Below are 24,278 nucleotides of genomic sequence, written 5' to 3'. Positions count from 1 at the left end.
CCATTTTCTTTCATTTGCAATCCATTTTGATCATTTAACGTGTTCAAGCCAACCCCAGAGTCATCGTGCAGTTCTTGTTCAGAGAGTGCTCACTGACAGCCGTGGGGGTCTTGCTTGAGCAAGGGCTGTGGGACTCAGTTGGGAACAAACCGCTCTGGTCATGAACCACACAGCAAAGGCCATCAGAGCAACCACGCAAGTGTAACTCGATCGGCCATTGAGAGCTGTAGGACCAAATACAGAGCAAGAGGACTTGAAATAAAGTTGGAGAAAAATGGAAAAGAAGCTTATTGTAGATTTCTTCTTCTTAATTTTTCAATCACAAACAAATTCATGACACTTGAAAAATTTTGGCTAGTCTTCCTGTTGGTCTAGAAAGGGACTGAGAGCAAGAGATTGGTAGAATTCCCCAAAATTGTGAAAACCTTTTCCCCCTATTGTTTCAGATGAGGAGAAGAAGACAATAGGGTAATGCAAATTAAAATCAATGTTTCAAAGATATTTTTCTGAACACTCAACATGTAAACTAGATGTTGAAGTCAGTAATTAGACTCCTGTTGTGCTTAGAAAAATTGAAACATAGTTAAAGTTACAAGGTGATCTCTTTTTTACATACGAGTTTCCTCACTCTCCTCTGAGGTTCTTGCACCAGGAAGGATTTCTTTTTTATTGTCAATAGCTGCTTCTTTGCTGGTTGATCTTTCCATGTTTTTAATATCTGTCATCTCTTTGCCATCTAGTTTGAAGCGTTTCATTATTAAAACAGAGATCACTATGTATAAGAGACAGCATCCTGCTCGTAGTCCTGCAATGAGGCCAAGATAGACATTTCTAGAAAAAAAAAAAAAAAAAGAAAAAAGTGATAAAATATTTTTATATTAATAAAGTTTGCCAATCCTGAGTGGAACCAAGTAAGATATCAAGTACACTTTGGCAAAACTATCTATTCTCAATGAGATATTGCTCCACATTTCGAGAAAGACAGAAAGCAAACAATCTCATTATATTTAGCCCCAGGCAGGTTCTATTACAATCAGGTCCTATACTCCCAGCAGAAATGCCATCTGTCTGAAGACATCTCCCATTCAGCAGTTTGTATTTTAGGGTGCAAGCCACACCAGCCGGGGCTTTTTGCCTGTTGTCCCAGCCTTCCCCCAGCCCCTCATTGGTAGCACTCAATGCTCCTGGCCGTGGCTCTCCATGCACCACCACTCACACAGAATCACAGAATGTTAGTGATTGGAAGGGACCTCAGAAGATCATCTAGTCCAATCCCCCCGCCAGAGCAGGAACACCCAGATGAGGTTACACAGGGAGGTGTCCAGGCGGGTTTGGAATGTCTCCAGAGAAGGAGACTCCACAACTTCCCCGGGCAGCCTGTTCCAGTGCTCTGGCACCTTCACCATGAAGAAGTTTCTTCTCATAGTTAAGTGGAACACCCTATGTTCCAGTTTGCACCCACTGCCCCTTGTCCTATCATTGGTTGTCACTGAGAAGAGCCTGGCTCCATCCTCGTGACACCCACCCTCGAGATATTTATAAACATTAATGAAGTCACCCCTCGGTCTCCCCACTCATTTGGGTTCCCTCTCCAAGCAGATTTTGTGAGGAGTCTTATACATTAGAAAGCAGAGAAATTAAGGATGAGGAAGAGCATCTTCAATGCCACAATCACTCCATGTTTGTTTAGTCTCCCGCAAAGCCAAGGCATTCAGTGCACTAACGTTTCAATAAAGGAATTAACTCTGGACATGTAAGGCAGTGTACTGCAATGTCATATGTCAGACTGAATCAGAAGTCTGACAAGCCAAGTGATTTGGCTTATTTGATCTATTAAGGCCTCATCAAAATAAGGAGTTTTGGTGCTCTTAGTATCCTAATCAGTCAACTGAGAGTTGTCATGGGCAAAGTTACACCTTGGTCCTTGGTGCCCAAAGCTTCCTCAGAAGCCAAATGCACAACCCCTTACTGAAGATTTCAGCTTACCTGAATGCTTTTGTGTCATACACCCGACAAGATCCAGATCCCCCACAGTTTTTTGTCCCCCATTTCAAGCAGGTCTCATCTATCAAGGCACCAAAATAAATAGGAGCTGGGAGTCCTCCTGCAAAGAAAATTCTTATTATATGATCTCAGACATGAAGATCTCAACATTTAACGTCATGATAAAGAAATGAGGAAATGAATCTCAGGGTTTCTGAATTATGGCTGCATAAAATGGGACTAAACATCCATCTCCAGCTTTGAGAGTCCAAGTTAGTGAAAATATTTAAGCAAGTACCTAAAGGGAGTTGAAAGAATAGAACATTATAGCATTATTATACTCAGCAAGGGAAATGTTAATAATTCTACTTTAATGGCATTTTTATTAAAATTCTAACTTCTGTTGTTTAAAGAAATAATGTAACAAACATTTCTTTTTCAGTCCCTGGTGTGGAATTATGTGCCATTACACATTAATATTTATGCATACCAATGTATCTATTCAGATATTACACGACAGTTTGCCATTAAAAATGGTTAGCTAAGTTTAAAGGGCTGAAATTAAGCACTTGCTCAAAACCAACTAGGTAATAAGTGTATTACTTACATAGTACTGAAAGAATTCCTTTTAGACAGCCATAATGCTTTAATATAATCAGTAAGCTATTTCAGGGATAATGTGCAGTTCTGTGAAGAAAACTATTTCATAAAAGCACAAGATTGATTCTGTGCAGTTAAAATATGGAGTTAGGAGAGAGATCCAAATGACTACTTGGGCTTGTCTGCATAGGGAAGACTTCAAAAATCAGCAAATAAATGAAGATAAGGCAATGTTTGCTAGAGGCAGGGCACACTACCTGTCTGAAAACCTGAACGATTATTTATTGCAGTTAAGCACAGGAAAGAAAATAATAGACAGATTACATGGCAGATCTAAGTAAAAAATTGCCAGCAACACGGAGCATAGGTGTTAAGGATATCAAGACTGATCAAGCTCAGGGAGTTGTGTCCATGAATTAAAAAAAATAATAATTTCCTTCCTTTACCTGGTTCCCTTGCTGCAGAGAAAAAATACTGAAGAGATAATCATAATATGTAATTACATACCAGGAAACATGTAGCAAGCTCTAGAAATATTTTGAAATGCGTAGTCTGCTTACAAATAAAAATTTTGGAAAATCTATCTTGCTCTCATCTGGAGCAAAGGCATTACACTGGCTAGCTTTGGTCTATCTCTTTGACTACCTACTTAAATCCCACAAAGAAACGAAGTCTTACCTAGTATTCTACCACATAAAGTTTCAATCCCAACAGCAAAGGATTTCAGGTCTGGTGAAACAGATCTAAAAAAGGAAACAAAAACATTACATTGTTTTGGGAACGATAGAATTATGTCGCTGTAGCCATCCTGTGAACATCTGCACGTGCCCCATTGCAAGGGTATTATGGCCTACCTAGCATAGCTCACTCAATTTATAATTGAAAACATTCACCACAGTAAAAGTGCAGATGTACAGCCTCCTTCCATTGACTTCAGCTGATGAAATCTCATTGAAATAAATGGGAGAATCTGCAGAAACTGACCTTGAACCCAAGGAGAACAGATTGTAAAGACTTTTGGGAGAGGATGCACAGAACACTTGAAGTGAACCAACTAAAAGTAGGCAGTTCATGTCCATAAGTTAAGCTCCAAAAGGCTGCCTTGCTTTAGAAGAGGCAATACTGTGCAGTGGTGAACAGAAGCAACAAGGTTGTGCAGGCCTTGCTAGCTACATGCAGGTAGAATCCACCTCTGCCTCTAGCATTTTGTAGAGAGACAGTGAACATGAATTACCTGGCTGCAAAAGCATCTAATTCCCACCAGTGGAGAAACAGCCCATCTCCATCAAATGAACTGGAAGAATTCACATAAAGCAGAGGGGTGTACTGAGCTGGCACGGAGGGAGGAGGCAGACTTGCTATGGCCAGACTATTTCCTGAACTGGAGTCTATACATCAGAATATTGTCTTTGCAGCATTAGCGTGAAAGGCTTCTGATTATACACATTACTATTCTGAAAACTTTTTCCAGCAAAGCTAGTTTTGTCCATAATCCAGGCATGTGGTAAGAACAGCTGCACTTAGAAATATTTCAGAAGAATCAGCAGCTTAGCAAAAAGAGCTTTCTAGCCACGTGTACTGACTACTGAAGATTGCAATTCACCCATGAGCATGGCTGGAAAGAAACTTCCATGCAAAAGGCACAGAACACTGTTTTTTCTTCTGAGTTTAAAATAGCAGTGCTTCTTTACAACTGAAGGAATGAAAATGTAAAAATTACTGCTGCTGACATAGTTCTGTTCATACCAGTTTGACAAAATGGGAATATCAGGCTTCTCACAACACAGAAAATGTTCTGAGGCAACAAGACTTAACAAAGGTGTTTTTCTCCTGAGTAACGTGAACAGCACAGTCACTTTGGATATGGCTTAGCACCACATCTTATTTCAAATTCATTGCTGTGTTATAAACATCCCTGTCATTGGAAGTGAAAACTAATGTTTAGGATGAGCATAAGGCCCACCCATTTCATCACCAAAGTATCTACTCAGCCTTAAATTGGAATTAAATCGGTGGACAGGCATTTGGCTGTGCCTCTGAACAGAGCTGTATTTCAGAGTACAGGCAAAGACTCAGAGCCCCAATTTGATCAGCATGCCATTTCTCACAACAGGAATTAAATAGTAGACACCATATTCTGTTTCTCTTTCCCCAAGCTTTATGGTCAAGGTAAGGTAAAGTATTTCACCTAAACATAATCATGTATGTAGGAGTGCCTCCTAAGGCTAAAATAAATGCACATGCAGTCTGTAATGCTAAAAAATAGGGAAATGCTTTGGTACAGCTTTCTCTCTGGCATTGTCCCAAAACTGCAGAGGAATTGCCAAGTCCATGCCCTTGTCCTTCCACACAGCTGCAATTATGAAACACCTGAAAGGAGAAGATGAGAAGAAGAATTTATTTCATCAGAAGTCAGTGGCACAAAACTATTTTAGTAGCTATATTTTTCACTCGCCATAACAGGCGGGCTGTTGTTTACACTGAAAGAACCTCCCTAATCATCTTTGCCGACTGGTGGCCAAGTTCATTGGTATGCTCTAGCCGCTTTGAGTTGCTCCACAGACACAAAGCAACTGTGACTCTAGTTTCAGCCGTGCCATTTCTAGGACAGAAGGTGCTCTGTGTATGCTTAAAATGGGCCAAAGCTACAAAATTCAGACATGAACTGTTGTCCAGCCATTCTGCTCAGGCATCCTATGAAGTAAATGAGTAACACTAAAATACAGAAGTGGACCCAGCAATTCAATCATGCACATCTATCATTATCTATCTAAAACAGCATTTGGTGCTGGACTGAGGGAGGGCTATTTCATAGCCTTTGAAGTTAGCAGGAAACATGGGTTTGAAAGCCAGTTCCCCTGGGTGAAGCAAGAGAATGTTGTTGGGATATATGGATATAAGCTTGAAAACGTTGCCTGTCTCTTTCAGTATGGTTACACGAAGACAACTCTGCTTCTGACAGAAGACATGACCGTTTTCACACACTCCTGCAAACCTACTGTTTTTAATGGTCTTGCCCAGGTAGGATTGTTTGGAGTCCTGGAAATGGCTTTGCTGCTGATACATTGAGCAAAATGACCTCTTGGCTGTACAATTTAGAGTTATGACTTTCTTGTTTGAGCTATGGCAGCTCAGGAAAGCAGGATATTCCAGTATGATCTGTAACAGTTCGTGAAACCAGCACTCACAATTCACACAGGTCTGCTGCACATGAGCTGACACTATGGAATTTTGCTAGTATAACAACCAGACTAGTAAAGGTTTTCTAAAGCAAACACCTCTTAGCTGTATTATACATATGCAGTAAGAGATCTACTGAGAAACTTAAAGCCAAATTTATGGTCATTTTGCTGAGAAGAAAATAATTTACAAAAAAATTGAAATAAAAGCGTTCAAGAAATGTAAGTCAATAGTCTGAGACTTTCATGTCTTTCCTGAATAGTTTACTTCTCTCACCCCAACTCTTTTAAAAATCTTCCCTGCAAACTGGCGCTCATGCTGTTTCTACTACAAGGTTAAATCATACAGAATGGACATTTGAGTCTACAGGACTTCTTAATCACAAAGCCAAAACACTAACAGATGGAGAAATCTAGCTATGTGTATGATCATCTATCCACCTATATATTTACCATGTTCTTTCCTGTCCCTGTTGATGATTTACATCCCGCAAAACAGGCTGTCATGTAAGTGATCCCATTATCCCCACACACAGGGTCCCACTGATCCAGCTTGCAGCCACAGTCAGCATTGCAACTGGCCATGAAGTTGTTTTTGGGAAAGGAAAGATGTTTTAATCTGGAGGAAAACAGAAAAAAAGGTAAAAAAAAATTTCAGCTGAATTATATAGTCAAACAAAATATTAGGGGTAGGCAGGAAAACCATGGAGAAAGTGTAGCAATAAACAGGGACAGGTAACTGGGACAGGTAACTGCTACCATCCAATAGATTGTGAAGTTGTCATATGGAGACTGGGCTAATTTCAGCTAAACCAAAGCTCTATTGAGATTTTTTCATCAAGCATTAACATTTTTATGGATTGTTGCTGAAAAGGCATGGAACTCACAAATTTGGTATTCTTGGCTGGGAGGGAATATTAGGTATTTTTCATTTGAAAGCTCAGCCCAAGAAAAACAAAATCATACCTAGAATCTCTTATGCCTTGTAGACTGGCCATGCTTTTCCTTAGCAGTAGATATCATACGATATCTGGGTGATATAAAACTACTTAAAACTACAGCAACAAGATGTCCTTGACATTTTTTTTTCACTGGATCAGAGCTGGTTAGAAGTGATGAAAGGTGCATGAGTCTTAGTGAGAAGTGCTACTTTTGTCTCAGCTCTGACAGTTTTCAGCAGCAGCCCTGCACCTGGGACAAGCTTGAGCCCCATTTCTTATCCGATCTCATTTCTTGTTATGTATTATCATGTGCTTCCATAGCTTCTACCTTTACCAACATTTCTGTAAGAAACATCAACCTCAGGCCCCAATGAGCTAAACTAAGTGGATGACAACTATCACTGAGAATTTAAAAAGTGGCCAGCAACTCTGAGGGCACTGTAGCAGGGCTCAATTTTCAGAAAGTGTTAGGAGTCTACCATCTACAAATCACCCCTGCCTTGAAGTGACTCACAATAAAAAGCAAAAGTGTTCAAAATTTGCCTTGTCTTCCTCCATACTCCTTCATCTAAAACACACTTCAAGGGGGTATGTTTTTAGGCATTTCTCCTAAGTCTTTTAGCAGGGAAAATAACTGGGGTGTTAGCCCTTGCTAGGCTGTTGCTCATCTTCAAACTACAAATTGTTAAACAGGTATAACGGTATGTGACTCGCCTAACCAGAACAGTCCCAGCACAGGCTAAATTCTCCAGTCTCAGTTCTCTTGGACAAACTGTAATTGCTTTTTTACTATTTGCTGTCTTGACATTTCTTCTTATTTTTAATTCGCTCTACAGCACCAGATGTTGCACTCAACCAGACTTCTCTCCACTGCACAAACTTCTGACATTGTTTATGTAACTAACCTCAAAGATGAACTGGGTTTTAGGTTTGCCAAGACAACTTTGATATTTCCATGGATGTAGGCTCAGTTTCACAAAACACAGGACTGAGTTTCTGTCTGAACTGAAAATCTCAAGCCCTGCTGGGTTCAGTTTAATCCCTTAAAATCCCTTGAAATTTGTTGGACCAGACCGCGCTAAACTTAAACAGTAGGCAATCGTGGCATTCTGCTGGGGTCAGCAAAATGTTCTCAAGAAAGCATGACCATGGGGCTGGTAAGGGAGGGGGAATGTCTGTTTGGGCAACACATACTCCTGACGTGACTACTTTCTACCTCCCAGCTGAGAAAATGGACCTGGTCAGGTCAGCAGCTCCAGAAACCAAGGCAGGCTGGTAACTCCCCATGCAGGCTGACAAAGACTGATCTAGTAGCTTGTCCCTTCTAGAGGCAAAGTCATTGGGGGACGACGGGGAAGCCACTTCCAACACACTTTTTATTTCCCACTCTCTACATGGTAGCAGAAGAACAGCTTTAAATTAAAGCTTTGAAATAGAATATAAAAATTTCAACTGCCTGTGATAAATTTTGTATTAATTAGTGATTTGCCAGAATATAGAGGTATCTTCTTAATATCCAGCAATAAACAACTTAGAAAAAGAAATTTCCAGTTTAAGTGAAATTTCAAAAGCAAAATTGGAGTATTCTGCCCATCTCCAACACTAGGTGTCTTTTCAGCCTGATAAGTCTATCTCAAAATCAAGGTTTTTCCTGTGTGTATCACCACCAAGGGAGCAGTAAAATTACATAACCACAGTAGCTGCACTGCAGCTGAAACCACACTGATTAACACTAGCAGATTATGTAATACATGCCAGTTTCAATGAAAAATTTTTGTCTTTAAACACATATAGATTTTTTTTCATGCAAAAGGATATATCACTATGCTACGGTAAATCAACAGAGAAGCCATGTTTCAGAACTCATCCAAATTAAAATCAAAATGTTTCTGAGAGTAGAAGGTTTGAAGTCCAAATGAGATAACAAATCCAGATTAGATTGCGACTAGAGGAATACAGGTGCATGCATCATGTTCTGCACAGTGCAGGAAGCAACAATGACAAATGACACAACCAACACGAACCCAAGGGGATACAAACCCAGAGTAGGGTGCTGTCAACCCAGCCACCTGGAGCACCTCACAACTGCATGTAAAGTACAAGAGGTTTAACAAATACGCTACTATAAAGGTGATACACGCGAACTTCGCCATTTCCGTTATGTGAAGCTTGAATTTCTTGATCAGAAAGCCTCCTAGAAACATCCCCATGATTGTGATTGGTAGAAGTATCACACCTGCAAATAGAAAGTAACAAAAATGTTAACTGCTGTCACTTGCATTGACCCTTTTTGGAATAAGTATCTGGCTCCAGCAGTTTCCAAAATATCAGAAACTGACCTTTTTTCAGACTGGCCCTTTGAGGTTCTAAGAATTTTTATTACCTTTAAGTAATTTTGCTTACTTCCTCATTTTCTTTCAAGTCATGTTACAACTTTAAAAAGCTTAATTCCTTGATATTCCCCGCCTTTTTATTAAACTATTTGTATTCATACTGATGTAATAAAACCTATACCGGTGCCTGTTAGAAACTAGAGTAAATGAGATAAATGTCTCAGCTCATGGGTGCTTCTTCATCTAAATTAAAATGTTCAACATTATAAAAGTTAAAAAAAAAAAAATCTCCAAAACAGAACATGAAAGGAAGCAGCATCTGGTTTTCCATTGGATTCCATTTTACTCTGAGAGTGAATCATGGAAAGATTTGCATTTAGATCTAATCTGTTCAGCATTTCACAAAATCCAGCCCTAATACTTACATGCTAGATAGAGACCTTTTACATGGTTTTATCTTAAGGGGTTTTCCTTTCTCTGTGGTTTTGTTTGTTTGTTTGTTTGTATGTGTGGGGGTTTTTTGTCATGTTATTTTTGTAAAACTTTCCCTGAATCCAAAAAAAAGACAGGAAAAAGAAAGTTCTTCCCACATTTGTTCCTGACTCACAGCAAAGCAGGCTGCCTTCAGATTAAAGTCACAGAATACCAGTTCTGCAATGTCTTCAAATACTCTGGTTTTCTTGCCAGGTTATGAGACCATGCTAATCACTGTAAGATTAATAAAATTTCAGCATTCTTTTTTTTTTATAGAACACTACAAAGAACTTATTTTTGAGGGAGTTTCAAAATAGAAGTGCTTTGAGCTGAATGAAATTACTCAAAATTTTACATTTTGGTTTCTTGTTGCTTATGAAAATTGCATTTCTAATAAAAACTGAAGAACATTTATACTGAGATGTTACTCTGAAAAGGAAAATCACACATTTCACTAGATGTTTTCTAAATTAAATGTTTTTTTTCTTTTAGTTGTTACTTAGTTACAGTGCTGTGTGGTTTCTGTTCCCCAAGACAGATATATTCGTAACCCAAATCTCAATCTTTGAAAAAAACTTCAGCCAAAAAAACCCCACCCAGTTCTAATAATCTTCTAGCTCACTAAATTAGGAACACCAGGAAAATTAACATTAAAATTAACATCCATTTTCAAAATATAGTAGGAAAATCAATAAACCACTATATAATTTTTTTTAACCAAAAAATTTCACAGTAACTCCTCCTAACAAGGAAGGTAAAATACCAAAGAAAAGCTTCCTTTTTGACAGTGGAATTTAAAAGGACAGGTACTTACCAATTAGAAAGATGGCTCTTGCCACTGATACATTAAATTGTTGCTCCATAAACTTTGTCTCGTAGGTTATCACCCCGACAAGAGAATTGTACTGCAGAATAGTGAGGAAGATGAACACCAGGAAAATTGGATTTCCAAACAGCTTCTTCAGAGCTGGGAGGAAATCTGCAATGGAGAGGTATATGCTGTACACCCTCCTAAACATAGAGAAGAGTTGTTTTGACATCCTTTAGATAATAAAACTAACTTTGATTTAATTACTGGCTCTATTGTAGGTTACAGGTCTTTGCCTATCAAAATATGCCCTTGTCCAAGTGAGAGTTTTCCTCGTTGCCAACACGTGAGTTACAGAAGCAGGAAGGCTGAATGTCATGCCAGATGCTGGATTGGGAATCAGAAATCCTTTTATTATTTTCAGGACTATTCATCAAAGCCACTAAGGCTTGCAATGCTGATCCTCAATGCCCCTACACGAAAGGGCCCCTAGGGGAGCATTAGGACTCTGTAATGCACCAAGTGAAAAGTTTGTTGCCTAAAGCAGGAGCCTTCACAAACTGTATGAAAGCCCTGCATGAAGGTGATATTGAGACAAAGGGAGAAGCTGACCCAGCAAAAGGCCAAAACCTTTCCTGAGACCCTTGATATCTAAGTCCATAAAATTAAAGTGAAGACAAAAACTTACATTTAGCCTGTAGTCTGGTGGTTAGCACGCCTACCTAAAAAATGAGAGTTCGAAACACTTCATGGGAAGTGCCCTAGTCACTAAGGATAGCACATGCATGCATACATCCAAATAAAACCTTTGGGGGACTGAGTCCAGTGTGTAGTTGGGTCTGATATTGCCTATAGAAGGTTAATTTAAGCATTACTGAGCTCGTACACAGAAGCCATGAATTCACTCAAACTCCTGCAACAGCTCTTGTAGTACAGCTCAAAGTGAATCCATCTAAGAGAATTCACATGCAAACATCTGAGCAATAATGTTTTACCTTTTACTGCCTCTGAGAAATCTAACTGTGGCTGAACTGGGGGGTCTATTTTACAGTGATCTCCTTGAACAGGCAAATGACTAATCTTCAGTTTTTCATTCTGTCCTTCTTTTGGTAAGGAGGAAGGCAGAAACCAGAAAGGCAATGAAGCAATGAAGTTGACTCCTCCACAGATGAGCAATCCAAGCCACCAGGCACCAACCCAACGGGTATCCTTAGGATTTATGCTGATGGCATCTACAAAATATAGAAAGACAGGAAAATAGATTAAATATCACAATCATACTATTTATTTTTAATTTAACTAATGATACTATAGCTATCCTTATATTTATTACTTAAAGACCAGAACAGATGTGATTCATGTTTCTCATAAGGAATTGAAATGCAGCTTGTATCAAATCAGTCCCATGCAATCAAAAATAGATGCCTCCATTTAAACCCCTGGTGCCATTTCCTTGCCACAATCTTCCAACACTTTCTGTGGGAATGAGTGACAGCAAGAGACCCCTTACTCATCAAAAAAACAATTTCTCTTTCTCAATTTCCCGCTGCCTCCTCCTTATTCCATCCCTAAACTCAACAGTTTTTCCTTGAATTTCCTCAAATTTTCCCTGGGATTAGAGGCCTGGAAGTGTTTTTAACAGTGAAATGGGTTTTCATATGAATATCTGCTGCATGCTTTTTAAGAGAACATAATTTTTGCCAAATGTTGAAAATGTCCATGAGCAAAGGCCTTTCTCTGCAGCTTTTCATTTGCTCATTTGTTCCCAGCTGCACAACAAGAGTGTATCAAGTGTGTGTATAGGTATAAAAGGAGGTATTATACTAAATATTTCTGCAGCAGGCATAGGGGTCTTGCATCAAGGGCTATTCCAGTCACACTGCATGCAGCAGATATTAAAATGTAATTAATACCAGCTTTTGAGTAGGAAAAGCTCTCTAGACAGCCCCCCTTTTTGGAGAAGTAAGCTGGGAAGGTGATTGTTAGCATGCAGGTTCCTGCTGACCTGTTAGCTAACGCACCGCCCCATGGTCTCTTACCGATATCCACACCACCAATATCAACCCAGAGGCTGGCACAGAAAGATCCCAGCAGGAAGCCCAGGGTCGGCCCAAACATGCCCGAGGATCTCACCAAACCTGTAAGAGAAGGGAGGCAGCAAGGGAGAGTGAGGAATATATTCCACGGACAAGCACGCCTGCTCCTCTGAGGGCAGGGAAAGAAGAAAGGAAGGAGGAGACAGAAAAGGGGCACAGGCTGTGGAGAGATGTCTACTCTGAAGCTTCTGGCCAGCAAGAAGATAAGCAGTAAGCTGCCAGTGCACTATCTGCAATGTGGAAGCAGACTCCTTCACCGGCACAGGGCTTTGCTGAAGTGAGCACGGTCTCATGTGGACTCCTGCATGCATTTCATTGGCAAGATCAGTGTCTTGGAGGGAACAGGGAAAAAGAGAATAACACTGCGAGGATTTTTATCCCTCCTCCTCCCTACTCCCTCAGATTTTTGTAGTTGCATCGTTGGGCTTGCGGCAGTGAACATACAACTCTAGGCCCATTGGAGGTATCATAAATCTACCTGCAACTCTGTTTGCAGCTTGCATGATGTTCTGTGATTGTAGAAGTCGGGACTTTCCCCTGTACTTTATGTTCAGGTCCCTAGTCTTATTTTAAGTAGCAGTGTTTGATCTGATGATGTGCACATAAGAAGGCACATCTTTGCAGTTTGGAGTCACATTAGGATGACAGAGACAATAGAAGTGTGTGGACATGGAATTAGGTACAGGACCCTGAGGATATTTTCAATAGACAACAAGGAGATAAAAGTGTGTCTGTGTGTGATCACAGTTCATTAGACAGAATCTTTGTTGATTCATTCAGCACCAGAATGAGAAAATCGAGTAACTGTTGTGTTAATATGTACCTATGTGGCTATAAAAAAAAAAAAATCAAGAAATCTAGTGATCAAGTAATGACCTCTTTAAAATCAGCTTTCAGTTTTGCTACTGGCCTCACTAAGGCTTCCATTTCCCACTCTGCCTCTGCTTACAAAGGAGACAACATGGGATCAGAATAAGGTGGGATGCCTCTAGGAGCAAAAAAATAAGCTGTGAAGGCTAGCAGAAACCTAGGAAGTTAGACCTCCATTTTGCTGATTGAGTATGTAAATAGAGTGTAATTTGATTTTGGTGACTACTGCTGGCGATCAACATAAAATAAAAATATCCTCAAAATAATTTCAGTGTAGGCACTTGCTTTCCCTTGTCACTTGTGTTGATCTGTTGAAGTTTAGTAACAGAGGGTAAAAGTTTCAAAAAAAGTTCAGTGATTCAGATTTCTAAATTCTAGCATGGAACTGCCATTTGGGAGCCATTTGAAGTTGCAGAAGGCTTAATTTTATTTTATTAGGAAAAAAAAGGAATTCTTGATCAAGTGCCTGTCAGTTCTTGCCCATGTTCAGCGCCATGCTCTGTAAATCCTACTGTGCTCTTCTAATGTAAAGATTTTTCTCCTGTTAGACTTGCAAACTCTCTTCTGAATACAGTAATCACTTATCTTATGATCAAGGCCTTCTACAAGAAATTCTTAGAGCATAATTTAACCATATGATTTTTCAGTTTTGCTTCATTGCTCTAATTGCATATCACTTTCCTTTAGTTCTCTCATTTTACTTCACTGGAAAATCTGGCCTTTTAGACCAAATTCTGATGCTTCCAAAGTGACTGACTTCTGCAGAGTCAGGATTTTGACACTAGAAGTCAGGAATCAGCTCTTTATGTTTATCAATGAGTCTAAAGCAGAACTTACTACTCAGAACTCTGCAAGATCACATCCAAGCTTCAAGTACACAGTAGAAATTTCTAAAATAAACATATAAAATACAGTACACTCATACCAACAGCCTTGTATGTTGTATGTAGTATATTTAAGATACCATAAGCTATCAGATAAACTAAGAAGTATATGTATAGTTTTTAAATTAAATTTCACACTTGCATTCTCTTGAAATTCAGTAATAACTTTACTGAGATTGTATTGTGATAAAACCAAGCAAGTTCACTGTAGTATTTTCTTATCGTATTTTCCTTTTTAATAATTATAGTTTGTCATTAACAAACAGACTAAACCACAAACAGTAAATCATGGAGACTTATCAGTTAATCAGCTTCTGCATATTGACATAGCTCAGCCAACCCTTATATTGATCACTAATTTAGCACAAAACAGGTATTAAAATTTACAACATACATTGGCCTCAGATATGTTTCTATTGAAGCCGTGGTTTCACTAGTTACAAGATTATATGCTAGTGCTAAACTCAGTGATGAAATTTCATTCATTAAAAGCTTCTAATAAAATGAGCCACCACAACAAAGCTACCATCCTGTATTAAATTCTGTAAGATGGCTTAAAAACAGGCTGATTTTTCCTTTTCTGTTTCTTCCTATGGCAATTCTGGGTTTATTGCTGTCAAAAGGATTTTAGTGCTGTATTCCATTGATACTTTTAAAAAGCTGTCCCTGCTTCAATATAAGTTATGTTCTTAACAAAACATCTAAGGGCAGGTGAAAAAAGAAAGACAGGAAGGTGAAACTTCTTGCTCAGGGTCAAATAACAAGAACAGTAGTCAAAATTCAACAGCAAGGCTTGACTGAAGTTTTTTCATTATAGGACTTTTTTTATTTTATAAAAATGTTGATCATAATTTGATTCAGAGAATTCATTAAAAAATCAGATATAGAAGAGAACTAAAGTTGCTCAAGAAAAGGAATTTCAGATCTATGGAAAAGATAATTTCAACATCCACTTTTTTTTGGCAAATTTGGTCAGTCCATCAAAGGACTAAAATATTTTAATGGAATTATAGACTGAAAATTACTATTCAGAATGTTAAAATGAGATATTTTAATACTCTGTAAACAAAATGCCTTGTCTCAGTTGCATGACCTAAACAAATTTTAATTTTGGTTGAATCCATACTATTCTCTCTGCCAGCTTTATATTTTTAATTTCACTTCTCCAATAGCTCCCAATTCATCATAATCTCTCCCAGATCAGATTCTGACAAGAAACAATCTCAAGTGAACTTTTACAAATACCTTTAATTAGAAGCTCGGAGGCGATTACAAATATTTTGGATTGGATAACTGGTAAGTGGAACTTTTGTTTTTGTCAGCTCCCTTCACAATACTTCCATTTTCTTCAACCTGCAGATTTTCTCATCCCAAAATGAAGACATTTACAATGGCCTTACCCAGTAGCATTACTCACTGAGCTCTCCCTGAAACTCTTCCTATCTCTATGACCGGTTCAACTTCACCAAGTTTACTTCAGGCAGCAGTTTTGAGCTCCCTCAACCACACAAACACTCCATGCTATTAAATCAGTTTAGCAAGAAAATAATTAGCTTGGGTGCAAGTCTTTCTGTCTTGAGCAACAGGCTATGTTTCATCAAAACAACAACAACAAAATGCCAATTAGAAGGGATTTGTTACAACACCCTGGCAAGTGTTTGGTTTTTCCTTTAGTAACTAGTGACTTTAAAAAGCTTTCATCAGGAAGTATGCTGCATGTAAAATTCAAAAGTCAGGTAAAGATTCTGTAACGTGTTTATGTTGCTGTGATTACGGATGATTATCTTATCTGTGCAATAGTGATTAGGAAGAATTTCTTCTCTGAAGCTGTGGTACTGAAGATGATGTGCCAGATAAGACAGAGATGATTTCTCATTTTGGAGAAATGAGTATTTGATTGTGCTCCTCTTCAACAGAGAAAACTGGCACATGAGGCAGAAGCCACTTGAGGAAAGCAAAAGGGGTATCTGAGAAATATCCTTCAAAAATAAACCTGAGATCTCTTTTGCATTGCTTTTTTGTCTCTGCATGACTCAAAGTTATCCAGAATAGAGCAGATAGATTTTTTGGGTGAGTATTTGCTTGGCTACAGAAATGTTAAAGAAAAGAATGTTTAGCATAAAAATCACTCATTTGCATATTACCTATGTAAAATGCTGAGTTTTCTTCTTTAGAAAAATCATCGATATACGAAACCCCCAATGGCATAACTGGTGCTTCCCCAATTCCACGTAAAAGGTTCCCAAACAACACAAAGAGCCACAAATAGGAATTTGTTGTTTTCTCACATCCTGCAGGTCATAAACATTTACATTTCTGTGAATGTAATTCTGACAATACTTTATTGCAACAGAAAAATGGCATAAAATATGTTTTTTTAAAAAATCATTATACAGTGGGTTTGTACATATCACGGTTTCTAACAGGGGTTTTACTGCTTTCCAGTGAAAGAGGGTATAAAAAATGGGGACAAGCAGAAGAAGGGAACCCAGCATCAGAGCCTTTGCTTACCAAAATTTTTCATTGCACTGGGTGTTTCTGTAGCATCTGTAACTGGACGGCTCACAGACAGTCCTGGGGAGCAAGCTGATACACTCATAGAAGAGTTGTCCACAGTAACAGTTATCCTTTCATAATTATAACTGGAAAACAACTATGTAAAATACAACTGATACATGAAAAACTCTGCTTTGCAGGAAATGTGTATGAGCCTCGTGTTCATACATGTTCATTCCTGATACATGAAGGCAGAGTGGAGGGGCAACCCATTTCCAGTGCTTTCGCTTAAAAAAAAAAAAAAAGATAAGCATCTTCATATCTTTTTCAAAATGCTCTGATCATTCTAACCCAAATATTTTCTTAAGCTAAAGAGCAAAAAAGCTGCTTCCAGGGCTTAAAGTTCATTCGTTTAGACTGAAGGACAGAGGCAGAGTCCTTCCACGTGTTCACATAAAGCAATGCTGATGTTTTTCCCTGCTGACACCCATTTCTTACCTATGTGACAGACATGTAACACAGAAATTTCTGTGTTAGTTTAAAATTACCTAACGATCTACTAGTAACATATCTGTGTCTATAAAGAGATTAAGGTAGGCTGCAAAACATGTGCCAGTTTGTCTGTATTTAGGCAGCCAGCTACTACAGCAAATCTGCTAAGTATATTGAAGCCAGTTTGAGTACATTTATGCTACATTGGGATAAATGGAGACCAGATATTCCCTCTGACTGTGCAATCAAGTGGTAACTTTTAATATCATGATGGATGATGGCAAGGTCCCCATGGCCACTGGGTTTTACTAAGCATTGTGTAGAATGGGCAGTCTTCAGAATTTGGCTGTATATTTGGGTTAAATCAGATTTCCATAGCTTCTGGCTTGTGCTGTCCCCTGCAGCGCAGGTTCTCTGCTATTTCACAAGCAGAGCAGTGACTGTGACCACTTTCGATACCATGGTCCCCAGATATAATTCTTCCCATACCCTCCTTGTCACAGGTATTGATCTTGGAGCTAAAGAAATGCACAAATAAATTTTAATTTTTGAGGGACAGAGGGGGTTTATTTTCAACTACTATTCAGTAAGAATTCTGAAGGATTGGAGAGGTGTGAACTGCTTCTGACAGCTATGTAAGCACTAAAGCTTAGATGTGAAGGGTTATTTAGCTATTTAACTCTCCTTGAGTTCACCAGAGATAGATACAGATCTTGATAATGTTAAAGAGCTTAGCATGAATAGCCACCATAGAGAAAGAAACATCTTCCATCAAGATCTCATTACAGTACATTTAAGTATATAAAAAGGAGAATGGCTAAAAACTACATGTGTGTATATATATATCCATTCTAGGCAAAAAGTTCAACCCACTTTATCCCTAATTATGTATAAATTCTATATATATCTTGGGTTTCTCTTTTACTTACCTGTAGAAAGAGGTAAGCTTTCAGAGAGGAAATCAGCAAGTCTGTACTAAAAATCTAACTATCAAAACCTTCCTGTTATCTGGAAGAAACTACTATGGTCAAGCTTGTAAATTGGGTGTATGATTAAAAAATACTTCATATGGTCAAGTTCAACTAGTGCACAACGTGAAAACTCTCCATATTTACCGTCCCATTAGGAACTGAGGCATCACTGACAAAAATGCTCCTAAGGACATGATGAGACATCCAACACCAATTACTTTTGGTCGATGAACTCTTGGTCCAAGGTAGCTAACCAACACCATTACCATTAAGTTACCTGCATCAACAGGAGAGAGCAACAGCAAGATTACAAAAAGAGAATATTTCTAGGGAAAAAATGTATTAAGAAGACACACTTATCCACTTTCCAAAAACAAGTATACATACCTATCTCAAAGCTGCCATCGATAATGCCAACAATTGATGATGAGATTTCAAATCTCCTTTCAATTTGACTAGACATGCTTTTCATGTAGCTTCCAGAAAATCCTTTGGCAAAAAAGGAAAAAGCTAGGGCTCCAAGAAATATCTGAAAAGAGAAAATAACTGAGTTTGCAAATAAACAATATTTTTATCATGGTTGTATGCCCGAGCAACCTACACAAGAAACACAAAAATCAAGTGCTTTGCTTTCTAATTCTCTGTGAAGAGATCCTTCCTATTGCTTTCATTAAAACAGAAGATTTTACTTTCTCTTTCAGGATGAAGCCTCTTCTGCTCCAAGGAAAAAGAAAGTTGGCACTGACTGTGTGCACCTTCTACCTTTCTACCACATACTGTTTTAGCTGTTTCTCTCCTTGGGGTAAACTTGCATTACTGGTTCATTACTGGCACTGTTATTACAGCATATCTTATTTCTCCTATTTCTCCTGTACTAAAAAACATAGATTAAAAGGTAAAACTGCAACTACCGCTATGACTATAGCACACCTCTGAACAATTCATTAGTAAAATATGGCTTCCATTTTTAACTGCTGAACATATTTATTGACTTCTATGTGCTTGGCATCACAATCTAGAGCATTGTTTCCAACACATGTAGTATCAAAGAGTGTCATACAGAACTAACTGAATTTTGATAGAACTACAAATTGTCATTTTCAGTACTCCAGAGAAAATATGTGGTGAGGGCTCCTTCCCATACCTTTAGCTTTGAACAATTATGGCACATGCTCTTGACAGGAACTGCGCTGTCATCTGTGTCCTGGAAGAGTGACTTGTCTTTAAGTTGGCCAGCAGTGACTGACCCGTCCATGGTTTTCCTTCTCCGGATCTTAGGTGTAGGTCTTCCTGTTTGGAAAACATCACTATGATTAACTATTATTTGCATAAGAATAAAGGTTTCAATGTTTTTCAGACATACTACATGGTGAGCCACTACTTGAGATGTCTACACATTGCCACCTTTTCTCAGGAAGGATGTTGATGTGTTCAAAGTATCATTGTAATGAGTTAAGGACTGGTGCACTTGCTTTGTGAAATCTGCTTTCTAAAGGACTTCAGTACCTTCTTGGATAGAGGGAAAATTTAGGGGCAACGTGCTGGCAGTTTTTAGAAATCTTTGTAGAGAAGCGAAGTCCCTAGGCAGCCGGAGGCTAGGACAGTGTGTCAGAGAAACATCTTCACCATGTTTGAACCAATTCTTATATTCTTTTTTAAATATCCACTTTTGATCACTGTTCAAGGCTAGATGGATCTTTGGTATGATCCAATAGGATCCTGGTATTATGCTATATTTATGAGGATTTTCTTTGTGTAATCTATGAATTCGCAGAAATACTGGACACTACTCTGTACCATTCTGTCAACATTCCTGTGAGTAATGTTATTTACTGGATAAACGTTTGTAGAATTGGACCACAAATGATGACTGAGGAGAAAATACAGGAAGAGATACAGTAGGTTAAGGGGTATGAGGGAAAAAGAGGGCACTGATTTAAAGAAATAAATAATTACTATCTATAAGTCCACAAGTCTCTACAGGTTCCTGCAAGACAGATGACAAAGGCAGCTGTTTTAATGAGACTGCCAAAGTTGTCCATTTAAAAATTAGCTCTAACATAAGGAGTCAGCTACATTGGTTGATGTAGATGAAGCTGATCGGGGAAACCAGCTAATAGAGAGAGATTTGGAATAATAACAAGTCAAAAAGAGCTATTGCCAAGTTCCTCTGCTGGAAAACTGGTGCAGTAGTACTGAAATCAGTGAGCTAGCTCTGATATACACTGGCACATGTATTAAAAGAATATAGTAGAACTTAGGCCAAGAAATTGGCCTGTAACATTTCCACCCCAAAACACTGGGATCTTAGGTATCCCAATCTGTTTAATTCCTCTAGGAACTCCTCAAAGTTACCTTCCTGCTGACCCGTGAGCAGAAGCCATTTAAGTGTCGCAAGGGATTTTCAACACCAGGGGCTGTAGGGCTGTAGCAAGGTCATGGGCTAACCCACAAATGTTGCTCAGTTCCACTGGAGAACTCAGTTCTCCCAAGCAAGATGCCCAGGAGCAACCTGAACTGCTTGAGAAACATCCACCCTTGCCCAGAAAGGACAACACTCTCCTAACAACCAAACAGCCCCCCTGAAGTTATTCCTAATGATTGTGAATAGGCACTAATGTGTAATAAAGAGATATAAAGCCTCATAAGCACTCTAACGTGTATTCTGTAGCTTTTAGTTCCAAATCCTACTCCAGTAGGATCCACCAAAAATTACTATGAAAAGCAGACACGTATATTTCAGACTGATCCACATAAGAATTTTCTAAAGGGACCTAATCTTCCTTAGACCACCTTCCGCAGGTCACAAATCAAAAAAATATTGAAAAAAAGGTGTTATAGATAAATAAAATACAGCGAATTCTGATCTACTCAAATCTTTACAGGATGGGAGCTGAGAGAGTTCTCTAAAGTAAATATATTCTTTATTGATTTGCATCTCGTTGAGGATTAACTCTGTGCAACATCAGACTCTGTTAAATAGACAGTATTTAAATCAGTGACGTTGTTTTCTTTTCACAATATTTAATATTATGCTGCCAGGTTAATTATTTACCTTAAACTTACAGAAAATGTTAAATTGTATAAACACTTATCTTGTACCTAATGAAACAACAACATTGTCCATAACCACTCTATAAAAATCTGAACTTGGGCAAACCAGTGAATCATTGACACCAGTGGTATTTAAAATTACATGAAGCAAGAAAAATAATACAAGATTTCATTTACGACCATTTTAAAAAATGAAGTAATGGTAACGAATAGTTTTTGTACAGAAGGACACTGTCCACTGTTCTTATCCCTTAAAAAAATACCTAATTTGCGGAATTGTACCTTTGTACATTACATAAACACTTTCAAGTTTAGTGACACTGAGATGTACACAAAGCCTAGTCTGTCCTGCACCAGCACCTCACAATTAAAACAACAAAAAACCTAAGAAACAAATGGAAAGAAGCAGGAAGGGAGCGTAGGGAGACACAGCGAGAGGCAGAGAGAGAACTTACTTTGTGTCACTGCGGTGTCAGGCGGTTTCTTTCCCGTGCCCAAGGGCTTTCAGGCTTGAAGCCAGCACAACGTCACAGCAAAAGCGCTGCCTACTCCCAGAAGTGGAGCACTCCACCGCATTTTTTTAAACCTTGAATTTCCTTCTTATGGTGGTTGCAAAACTTTCCCACAATCACTGATGCAAAAGCTTTGCAAAAGAAGGCAGGTTTCTAGTGTTGTTATTTTGGCAGCCTACCTGCCAGCATGCTAGTGGTGCCAGCCTCTCCCGGAAGGAACAACTTGTTTTCTTCATTCTTTTTTTTTCTTTTCTTTTTTTTTTTTCTTTTTTTTTTTCTTTTTTTTTTCTCCTTAAAGTCTAAAAACTAAAGCCGCTTTAAGCACCTTTCCAAAGGGCACTCGCTACCATGCACCCAACAGCCATGGAGTGATTCAGCTGATATACAAGAGCCCTGAGAGGGCAGGCTCAGTTTTTCCGAGCATTTCACCTGCATCCTCAGTGACTTGCACTTCTTGGTGCCTTTGATGAGTGTCAGCAAAGATACTGAGGGATGGTCTAGCTCCTCAAAGGGCACGAATTGTGTATTGATATCTGCCAGGGCCCTCTGTGTCACAACCTCAATGCAGAGGTGCAAGAGGGCTAACCTTGTGGAGACCTAAAGAGAAGCAGATGCTCTCAGACCCTCTGCCTATTATAAATCAGAATTATTTAACACAATCACAAGCAGTTCCTGCAGGTGCCAATAGGAGATCTGGGATGACACAGCCATCCCTCCGAGCTGACTACTGATGGGCCAAACAAAAAGAGTGAACCTATTACCCCCAGCTAGCCCAGCTCTCATGTCCTAACCAACCACAAGCAGAAAATCAGCTCTAACATCTAACAGGGCACATACAGAGTGCAAATCTGCTTAATCTGTGTCTTCTCTAGAGCAGAACTCCCCAGTGCAAGGGAAGATTCTGACCTAGAAGTCATTCTAGGCATTATCAAGAGTCTCAAGAAGAGGTTTTGGTCATTTGGTTGCCTGTAACAGCACAGTGCTCCCTGTTGCAGAAACTAGCATTACAAAATCAGACTCAAGTCTAATTAAAGGACCATTCTACTGATTTCTAAATATAGAAAAAAAGAGTTTTATGACTCCAATAACTTGAGGAACCCTCGAAGCAAAAAGCATTGTTCCACCATCCTCTTTCTTTCCAGTGATAGGTAAACTGAAATTCAAACTTTGACAAAGTTGGTATTAAAAGTCTTGGTTAGCTTTTTCTGTATAAAAATACATTAAGAGATTTTCTAAAGATTACATTAACTCAATGAAATACATGGAAATGTATTATTTAGTCATGAAATCTGAAAGAAATAGTAAACTTGCTAAGTCCCTAAATATGCAAGTTCTCACATTCCATTGAAGCGTGGTAGTTAACTGCAGACGATCACTTTATCTGCCATATTCACACTCACTATTGGATTCTGCTTGATGGAATTTTGCACATTTTACTGTAATGATTATATATTTATTATTAATGGTCTTCATTTAAAGTTTCAGTTTTTCCATTTTGCCAGCAGGACTCTATCCTGTCACCAGATGCTCAGTGAGAAAATCAAAACACAGCTCACTTCTACCATTTAGTAAGAACACATGTAACACAGAAAAATGTTATTTTCTGTAATGGTTTTAATTGCAATGTTCCTGCATTAGTCTTTAAATGCTAACTTGTTTTTTCATTAGTTTAGTTTTAACACAAGGGAAGAACATACATATTGAAACTCTCTCTTAAAATAATTCAGAATACAAGAAATGCAATGCAATCTATTCTTCAGAGGAACTAATCCTTCTCATACTTTTACTTCAGTGAAAAAGAGTTATCTTTGCCTAGTTCTTAACATCTTAATTATTATTTAAAATAAAATCTTTTAAATGCTTGGATTCATTCACCAGAATATCACTAGAATAAATCAGAATTTGCTTCATCTGATAATTTCAAATTTACCCATATTAAAACCTGCATTTGGACTGCTTTTAACTACAACGACATTGCAAAGTTTGAGGAAAAACATGTATGAACATTAGCAATGGGTCCCCTATTTATCATTGCTGTGAGCCTGTCACCAGGTAGAAGAACAGAAGTCTGTTGCAAAGGTAACGGCAAGCCCATTGTCTCTCATGGAAGAAGGTGGAGCACAGTTGTCAAGGTAAGACACCCAGAAAAATCCCATCAGCACTTCTGTAAATATATTTTAAAGTTGAATACAAAGAGGTTTATCTATAGAGGGCATGATACTTCTTGTAAGTGTTGCACACATATGGCAGGGTACATTTATGAGGCAGGACTGCACGGATTCAGTACAGACACGTCCAGATGAGCCACTCAATCAGTTTCTCTTTATAGTCCAAGGAGGAAAAAGAAGCATTTCCAGAGGTGTGAGTTGTCTGGTCTATTTTAGATACTTACTGTAGATATGAGATGAAATGAACTCCAGATATGACTGTGAGAGAAGACTAGCAAGCAAGATCAGCTTTTAACAACAGAAAGTCAGGAGAGATGAATCCCACCATAAAAGCTTTCAGAGCTCCCACAAAAATAGTCTTCCATAGCTTTTGCAAACTGACCTCTGGTACCTGTGATGGCATTTGCCACCGCGCCT

At 38.6% G+C, this 24,278-nt stretch overlaps 1 protein-coding gene across 1 annotated transcript; it reads right to left on the bottom strand.

The window, feature by feature from the left end:
* Positions 1-601: 601 nt before the first annotated feature.
* Positions 602-24,278, bottom strand: LOC135985911 (solute carrier organic anion transporter family member 1C1-like). The gene is made up of 15 exons (XM_065629614.1): positions 24,244-24,278; positions 19,272-19,417; positions 18,515-18,656; positions 18,272-18,404; positions 16,680-16,810; positions 16,313-16,459; positions 12,358-12,456; positions 11,314-11,550; positions 10,325-10,489; positions 8,744-8,939; positions 6,216-6,381; positions 4,772-4,953; positions 3,262-3,326; positions 1,987-2,104; positions 602-831 (listed from the first exon to the last, which is right to left on the bottom strand). The coding sequence occupies exons 2-15, from the start codon at positions 19,380-19,382 to the stop codon at positions 609-611; spliced, it is 2,115 nt and encodes a 704-aa protein (XP_065485686.1). The 5' UTR covers positions 19,383-19,417; positions 24,244-24,278; the 3' UTR covers positions 602-608.

This window comes from Caloenas nicobarica, chromosome 1 (assembly GCF_036013445.1).
Source record: "Caloenas nicobarica isolate bCalNic1 chromosome 1, bCalNic1.hap1, whole genome shotgun sequence".
Lineage (NCBI taxonomy): Eukaryota > Metazoa > Chordata > Aves > Columbiformes > Columbidae > Caloenas > Caloenas nicobarica.
The sequence above is the reverse complement of the archived record's forward strand: the minus strand, read 5'-3'. Positions and strand labels throughout refer to the sequence as shown.

Excerpts from the sequence above, each read along its gene's own strand:
- LOC135985911 (XM_065629614.1), bottom strand. The coding sequence starts at position 19,382 with ATGGACGGGTCAGTCACTGCTGGCCAACTTAAAGACAAGTCACTCTTC. Across the intron at positions 6,382-8,743 it reads TTGACAGCACCCTACTCTGG|ATTAAAACATCTTTCCTTTC; the intron begins GTTTGTATCCCC and ends GTTTTCCTCCAG. Across the intron at positions 832-1,986 it reads TATGACACAAAAGCATTCAG|AAATGTCTATCTTGGCCTCA; the intron begins GTAAGCTGAAAT and ends TTTTTTTTCTAG.